The sequence below is a fragment of the Eschscholzia californica genome, unplaced genomic scaffold (assembly GCF_041429995.1).
Source record: "Eschscholzia californica isolate CP2 unplaced genomic scaffold, dmEscCali1.0.p SCAF_1, whole genome shotgun sequence".
NCBI classification, from domain to species: domain Eukaryota; kingdom Viridiplantae; phylum Streptophyta; class Magnoliopsida; order Ranunculales; family Papaveraceae; genus Eschscholzia; species Eschscholzia californica.
Genome location: NW_028238198.1, coordinates 79183982 through 79192070, shown reverse-complemented (window position 1 = coordinate 79192070; position 8089 = coordinate 79183982). Strand labels below are relative to the sequence as shown.

General features: G+C 36.3%; 1 protein-coding gene and 1 pseudogene across 2 annotated transcripts; one reads left to right on the top strand and one right to left on the bottom strand.

Annotated features, from left to right (window-relative positions):
* Positions 1–395: 395 nt before the first annotated feature.
* LOC147569591 (protein DETOXIFICATION 27-like) lies at positions 396–4102 on the top strand. Its single transcript, XM_086656065.1, has 8 exons — positions 396–1206; positions 1343–1884; positions 2267–2353; positions 2512–2568; positions 2934–3172; positions 3261–3379; positions 3465–3551; positions 3722–4102. Exons 1-8 carry the CDS (start codon positions 913–915, stop codon positions 3788–3790), a joined length of 1494 nt encoding a protein of 497 aa, XP_086512191.1. The 5' UTR covers positions 396–912; the 3' UTR covers positions 3791–4102.
* Positions 4103–4754: 652 nt separating this feature from the next.
* Positions 4755–6146, bottom strand: LOC147569590 (putative clathrin assembly protein At4g40080 pseudogene; annotated as a pseudogene). The gene has a single exon (XR_015231311.1). The product of XR_015231311.1 is annotated as a putative clathrin assembly protein At4g40080 pseudogene (transcript).
* Positions 6147–8089: the final 1943 nt, after the last annotated feature.

Below are 8089 nucleotides of genomic sequence, written 5' to 3'. Positions count from 1 at the left end.
GACCAGATCGGTCTGTTCACGAGCTCCGGCGAAGGGAAACCCCCTTCGCCGGAGCTTTTAGAGAGAGAGAGATGAGAGGAATTTTTTTTTTTTTTTTTTTTTGAGGTCGCCGGCCGGAAAATTTTCCGGCCGGCGACCTTATTCGGGGAAGATGAAGGTGAGTTGGATAGAGAGAGAGAGGTGAGTTGGAAGAGAGAGAGGTGAGTTGGAAAGATAGAGAGGTGAATTGGAGAGAGAGAGATGGGTGAGTTGTAGAGAGAGATGAGGTGGAGAGAGAGAGAAGGGTGAGGTGGAAATAATGTTTTTTAAATGTTTTAAATTTAAAATTAAGAAGGGCAGTAATGACATTTACTTGAAAATAGGGGGCCATATTTGAATTAACTCAAAAAAAAAAATGATACAACTACTTTCTTTCAAAAAAAAAAAATGATACAACTACTTTTAAGATTGATGCTGTCTATTAACTTCTCATCATTAAAGAAATTTATTATCACCTTTGGCTCCATTTCAAGAATCACATTAAAAAGTTTTCTCCTTTCTCCACTAAAATACCCTCTCAAATAAAGTAACTCACAATTATATTGTTTTAAAATCTTGTAAGCTTATATATAAACACTTTGATTTGAAAGATTTACTTTATATTTTTGCCATAACTAACCTTCCCTCAAAAAGATTGTAGGGTACTGTGTTCACTTAGTTTGGTAGAAAATAAGTGAGAAAAGATTTGTGAAGAGAAACTTGTGTATCAAAATAAGACACCTAACTGTCTATCCTCTAAAGGAAGTTGATTCAAATTTGGACTCAAATTGATTAAATATAACATGATTTCGACGAGATTGGCCACAATTAAACACCTCTATCTTTCTCTATCTAGAGAGAGAGAAAAAAAAAAGTTAGAGAGAGAAAGAAGAGATGCAGAACGGAAACAGTCGGGTAGATCAAAAGGTTCCATTGTTAGAGCAATACTCTTCATCTACCCTTCAACTAAAAAACGATGAAGATGATCAAAATCAAGATTTACCTAAGAGGGTTTGGATTGAATCAAAGAAATTATGGCATATTGCAGGTCCAGCAATTTTCAGCAGAATCACTACTTATTCCATGAATGTCATTACTCAAGCTTTTGCTGGTCATTTGGGTAATCTTGAACTAGCTTCAATGTCAATTGCTAATACAGTTATCGTCGGTTTCAGCTTTGGGTTACTGGTATTTTCTCTCTCTCCCCCTTTAAACAATTCTCTGTTTCTGAGTTTCTCACTCTGTTTCCTCACTCTGTTTCTCACTCTGTTTTTCATATTTTCTCACTCTAAAATTGATATTTTTTTCTTTCTCTCTCTTAAAGTTAGGAATGGCAAGCGCATTAGAGACATTATGTGGACAAGCATTTGGAGCTAAAAAATATCATATGTTGGGAATTTATATGCAAAGATCATGGATTGTTTTGTTCTTCTGCTCAATTCTTCTTCTACCACTTTTTATATTTGCTACTCCAATTTTGAAATTGATGGGTCAACCAATTGATGTAGCAGAACAATCAGGATTGGTTGCTATTTGGTTAATACCTCTTCATTTTGCTTTTGCTTTTCAATTCCCATTACAAAGATTTCTTCAAAGTCAGCTTAAAACAATAGTGATTGCTTGGGTTTCATTAGCTGCCCTAATTGTTCATGTTTTTGTTAGTTGGTTATTTGTTTACAAGCTTGGTCTTGGGTTAATTGGTACTGCTGTTACTTTGAATTTTTCATGGTGGATTTTGGTATTTGGATTGTTTGGTTATACTGTTTGTGGTGGGTGTCCTTTAACTTGGACTGGTTTTTCATTTCAAGCCTTTTCTGGCCTTTGGGAATTTCTCAAATTATCAGCTGCTTCTGGTGTCATGTTATGGTATGTTTCATTTCGGACTTCTTTCTCTCTCTCTAAATTATTCTTTCGCTCTCGTGATGCTAGGGAACAAGAAAAATTAGGCAGACTCTGTGCAGAATTTTTATGTGGTTTTGTCCTGATTCGAAGTTCAGTGGATTTTAGAGTCTGTCTAGTTTTTCTTGTTCCCTCACATTTTCCCCTCTCTCTCTCTCTCGTGCTGCTAGGGAACAAGAAAAATTAGGCCGACTCTGTGCAGAATTTTTATGTGGTTTTGTCCTGATTCGGAGTTCAGTGGATTTTAGAGTCTGTCTAGTTTTTCTCGTTCCCTCACATTTTCCCCTCTCTCTCTCTAGAATTTTGTTCAACCCATTGACTGTTTGGTGTGTGTGTGTGGAAAATGCAGTTTGGAGAATTGGTACTACAGGATATTGATATTATTGACTGGAAATTTACAGAATGCTAAAATTGCACTTGATGCTCTCTCTGTGGTGTATGAACACATCTTATCTCTCTTTTTTAATACAGTCAGATTTGAACTTTGGTCTTTTCAGTCGAGAGACATATATGTTACTATTCGACTGAAGTGAACCACAAAATTTGTCAGGAATATTTTGATTTATGATTGATTTGATTTTTTGACATATGAAGGATGAGCATCAATGCTTGGGAGATGATGATTCCTTTTGGTTTCTTTGCTGCAACTGGGTACTTTTCTAAACTCATACTACTATTAATTTTTCCGTTATAACAGTAACGACTATTGTTTTATCGTTTATTTAAACATTGTTTTATCGTTCACCCATTCAGCGGTTCTTGATGCTTGTTCAGTTTTGTATTTGTAAACTCAAACTTATAAATCTTATAAAAGGGCCTATGTGATTTTAGATTGATAGCACCTCAAATGCGTATACTCTTTGACGGGGTTGGGCTATATAACGGGCCTAAGTTAGTCCGTGTTTTTCACTAAGCTCAACCCCGTATCACTTGGCTTGATCTCTTGACTTGAATTTCTACTAAACCGATTGTAATTTTAATCTGTTCTAAACTAACGCACGAGAAATGGTGTGCAGAGTAAGAGTAGCAAATGAACTTGGAGCAGGGAATGGAAAAGGAGCAAAATTTGCTGCAATAGTATCAGTAACAACATCTCTGATAATAGGACTAACTTTCTGTGCCTTGATCATGATATTCCGTGAGAAATTAGCCATTATTTTCACTTCAAGCGATGTTGTCCTTCAAGCAGTCGATAAGCTTGCATTACTTTTAGCACTCACCATTCTTCTCAATAGTGTTCAACCTATTCTTTCTGGTTAGTCCAATCCCAATTCTCTTCACATTTTTTCATCTCATAATTCTTGATTCGGGAAATCGTCTAACTTGTTTTAAAATTTAATTAGGGGTTGCGGTCGGATCAGGATGGCAAGCTTTGGTTGCATACATAAACTTAGGTTCTTATTATGTCATTGGTCTCCCCATTGGTATCCTTTTTGGATGGGTTTTTCATCTCGGTGTTTCGGTAAGTATTAGTTCAAGCTTTTAGAGCAAGTTGTTTGACACACATAGTTAGCAGTAAATGTTAAATGTATTTGTGATGGAAACAGGGTATATGGAGCGGGATGATCGGTGGGACGGCTGTTCAAACATTGATATTGATCGTTATCACTGTGAGGTGTGACTGGGATATGCAGGTGAGTTCATATTCTGATCGTTAAATCAATACTCTTGACCAAATACTGACGTCCTGTGAGATTAGTCCCGCATGGACAAAGAAAGTCTCATGACCAAATACTGTCGTGGGGTCAATTGATTTTGATGAGTTGGATGTCTACAAACCTAATAATGTTTTGATCATTTATAGGCTAAAATTGCAAGCTCAAACGTAGCCAAGTTGGCAGACTCAACTCCTCATACAGTAGAAGAAGAATAGGGAAGAACAGATGAAGGCCACGAGGTTTACGAAAAACAAGATCAAGGAGACAAATTTTTCAGCAACATTAGATGCAATCTCTCTTTGTGTTTGTTCTTGCCGATTATGACGTGAAAGGGAAATTGATAACTGATATGGGCTTTAGCCTTACTTGTAGTGTTCTATTAGTTCCAACTATTATATAGAAATTAAGCTCGAACTCTACATTTTTGTCGTTTAATTGAGCTCAAAAACTCTGAAGCTAAAAAATTTCTTACATATACCCTTTTATACTTCATGGTAACAAAAGGATTAAACCTTGTTGTTCCTAAATAATCTCCAATGATATCTACTATATCTCTTATAGCTTGGAATAGAACTCATATACTAGTACATTGATACGGTTTGATTGTACAAGTCCCACGGCCTTCCCAAAGAAGAGACTCTAAATCCAACAGAGTTGAGTTTCTTCTGTAAATCAGACCAATCAACTGAAAGAACATGTCATTTGTCCTAGTCTTTTTAGATATAATCAAATTTCTTAATGAACACTTTGATTTACAAAATAGACTCCGCTGGTTTGGAGTTTCCTCTCTAAGGCGAAATTTTTTTCTGGTGCCTATATTTTGAGGGGACGAGCCTTACAAGTTACAATGGTAACAGAGTAGAGTTAGTTCTTTCGGTTGTATAACCACAACTACTCTTAGAGTATTAACAAAGTTTTATGCGGCTAATCCAACTTAAAATTAAGACCCTTAAAAGACGTTTATGCAACTATCAAATCCTTTAGTCTACCTCAAGTTTGAATATTTCGACAATAGAATATGTGCGATGAACACGTATAAAAACAAAAAATTACATAATCCAGAAAACAAGCACAATAGCAACGTTTATAAAATATAAAAACTAATCTAGCGCTTTCTAATTATGTACATTAACTAAATAGTGGAAAATAGTGGAAAATAAAATGCTTTATGGACTAGGTAGTGAGATATTATCATCCTCTCGTAATTTTTTTTTTTATGCAGTGCTAACGATTTCAGAACTATCTTTCTTGCTCTAGAGTGTTTCCGTCTATGCTCTAACTGGATAATACCCAAGAGAGATACCTATTCGACGATCGGGTAAGCACTCCGACTCAAGTCATACCTAGTAGAAGAAGAAAATTGGACTGATTTATCCGACTCAACCCGTATAACTCGCTCTCCAAACCTAGCTGACTCAGTCCCTCTGTCTCTCCTCAACAAAATCATTCTCCCCTGTCCAAACTCTTCTTCCTTCCCCTTTTCAATCTTCTCTTTCATCTCATCAACCAAATCCCAAACTAAATCTTCAATTAAATTAAAACCCTTTTTATTCAAGAACAATACCAAAATCTTCTCTCTACAATCATCCAATCTCTTCGAAATACAAAATAATTCAACTGAATTAGCAAAATTGAAACTACCCATTCTTTCTCTGACTTCTTCAAATCTTACCCATATCTTTCTCTGTCCTGAATTATAATCCTCACTCACCAAATTCATTACTTCATCAACCAAATTGTTCTTCTCAAGATTCAATAACTCAGTTGCTTTACAAATCTCTTCTATTAAACCCACTAAAACATTTAATTCTTCTAACAAATCCATATTCAAAAGTGCAGATACTTTTTCTGATTCTTCTTCTATGAATCTTGTTTTCTCACTCCCACAACTCGAACTTTTCGAATTCGAATTAGAGGAAGAAGAAGAAGATAGAAAACACCCAAGACTTGTAGAAGTTAATAATAGATATTCAAGAATTCGAGCATACCATCTAACAAATGAAGATAATTCCCAAGTTTGAGGGGAAGAATTATCTCGAAAGTTTGAGAGATTAAGATAATTTCTTCCTCCAAATGATGGGTAGAGAGAGAGTTGATCTAATAGAATGAAAGAACCTCTCTTGATTATATTATGAATAGTTACGAGACATTTGATGGCAACAAATGAGTTGTGGGTATTATGGAGACGAAACATGAGAGCTTCGATGCAGACAGAGGCGGTAGCACGAGAGCTTTGGCCACCGAGGGAGAGGACAGCCGCTGTGCGGTGGTCGTCCGGTGGTGTTGATGGGTTGTGGGTGGTGGCCCGGAGGATTGCTAGATGAAGAGGTGAAGTATTTGGGTTGAAGAAGAGTGTTGCTTTGCTTATTGAAGCTTTGTCTTTGAGAGTTCCAAATAGGTCTCTCAATTTTCTTGGTGCCATTTTTGGAGAAAGAGAGGAATGGATGAGATGGTAGATGATGATGAATGAATACTAAAAGAAAATAGCAAACTAGAAATAGTTGAGATTTCAAAATAGTATTACTATACTCAGTCAGACCATTCAGATGAGTCAAATTGGAAGTTTAAGGAAACAGACCTGACTAACTGTAGAGTTTCTCAAAGAAGTAACCGATAGAGCCCGTTTATTGGCCCCGTTGGGTCGATACAGGCCCATTTATGAAGCATTGAAGCTAAAGTTTGATGGGCACAAGCCATGTTACCATCTTTTTTAATATCAGACAGGATGAGATATAACATCTAACCACTCAAAATCTAACTCATAAATGTTATCAAAATCCAATATAGATATTTTGGGTTTGTAGCAAGTCATGTTAGTTAGAACGAAACCAACTTATGGGTGTCCGGGCTCCCAAACCTCAGCCCCACCAATCCAACCCGAGAGCTCTGGGGGCTGGGAGCCGGGCTAAGGGGCTCCCAGCCCACAAACATGACCGTTGGGCTGCTTCATTCTATTTTATTTTATTTTTTTATTGTTTAAAATACTTCTTTTAAATACTTTTCTTTATTTCTTGTTTGTTTGTTTATCATTTTAAAATTCTTTCTGAACGGAATAAGATCAAATTTTAATTTTATATTTGAAACTAATAATTTATAGTCGAAATTGAAACACAACCCCTACACGCGTATACCACGCATGTACATAATTTGAATTTGGGAGTCCCTGTTAAGAGCCCGACATTGGAATTGAGAAAAACCCGGAGTTCTCAAAATTCAGGGGCTCTCAAAATTGGGAGTCCGAGCCCCGCGTTGGACTTGCCCTTAGAGCAAACCCAACAGGGGTTGAGGGGTTCCCATCATTTTTGGATTTTCTAAATTTTTGGAGTGCTTAAATTTTTCAGTTCGGATAGAGAGAGCTCTCAGGCGAGGGACTCCCAATTTAAACTTGATTTGCTATGTACGAGTGTGATGTACATGTGTGGATTTTAATTTCATTACTTAAATATAAATCATAAGTTCCATATTGGAAAAAAGAGTTAATTCCTATATGGCCCCCTACTTTGTGACCAGCTTCCTTTATGACCCCCTTTTTTTCGTAAATTCAAATATGGCCCCCTATTTTCAGGTAAATGTCATTACTACCCTTCTTAATTCTAAATTTAAAACATTAAAAAAATTTATTTCCACCTCACCCCTCTCTCTTTCCACCTCATCTCTCCCTACACCTCACCCCTCTCTCTCTCTCTCCAATTCACCTCTCTCTCTCTCTCCAACTCACCTCTCTCTCTCTCCAATTCACCTCTCTCTCTCTCCAACTCACCTCTCTCTCTCCAACTCACCCCTTTCTTCTCCGGCAAGGTGGCCGGCTGGAAAATTTTCCGGCCGGCCACCTTCAAACCTAAAAAAATAAAAATAAATTCTCTCTCCTCTCTCTCTCTCAAAAAATTTTTTTCCTTTTTTTTTCAAAATCTCTCCACTCTCTCTCTCTCTCTAAAACTCCGACGAAGGGGGTTTCCCTTCGCCGGAGGATTTGTTCACGAACAGAGAGAAAGGGTAGCCAAATTCCTGATGTTTTCAAGGTACTGTTTCATTTTGTTACGTAAGCAGTTTTTTTATTCATTTTATTGAGAGAGAAACAGATAGCATTTTCTAGCCATGAAAAATTACCAAAAAATGATTACAATTAGGTTAAATATTGCTAATTTAGGGGGAGACCCATTAATGATTTTTATCCAATATCAAGCTTGGATTGTTCTGAAATCAAAATTACTGGCAATTGGGAAGTCCTCAATCAATTTAATGTACTACATTAGTTTACTATGTCTGCTAAAGATATCAAAAGATTTAGGTTTACAATGGAAGCTTGCTTTATGATGATAATCACTCTATGTTTTTAGTTTCCCAGAATTCACACTAGTAACAATGAAATCTTTGTTTGATTATCTCTCTGTTATTTACTCAATTCATGATTCTGCTTATTTCTCTGTTCATATCAGATAATGAGTATTCTTCTTATTGTTCTTTTTTTAACAGAATTTGAATTTGAAAGGTTAATAAGAAGAAGAAGACAAGAA

What these genes read in the sequence shown, in the direction of transcription:
- LOC147569591 (XM_086656065.1), top strand. Translation starts at nt 913, where the DNA reads ATGCAGAACGGAAACAGTCGGGTAGATCAAAAGGTTCCATTGTTAGAG. An exon ending in GTTTCAGCTTTGGGTTACTG is followed by an intron (nt 1,207 to 1,342) that starts GTATTTTCTCTC and finishes TCTCTCTTAAAG; the next exon opens with TTAGGAATGGCAAGCGCATT. An exon ending in TTTTTCATCTCGGTGTTTCG is followed by an intron (nt 3,380 to 3,464) that starts GTAAGTATTAGT and finishes TGATGGAAACAG; the next exon opens with GGTATATGGAGCGGGATGAT.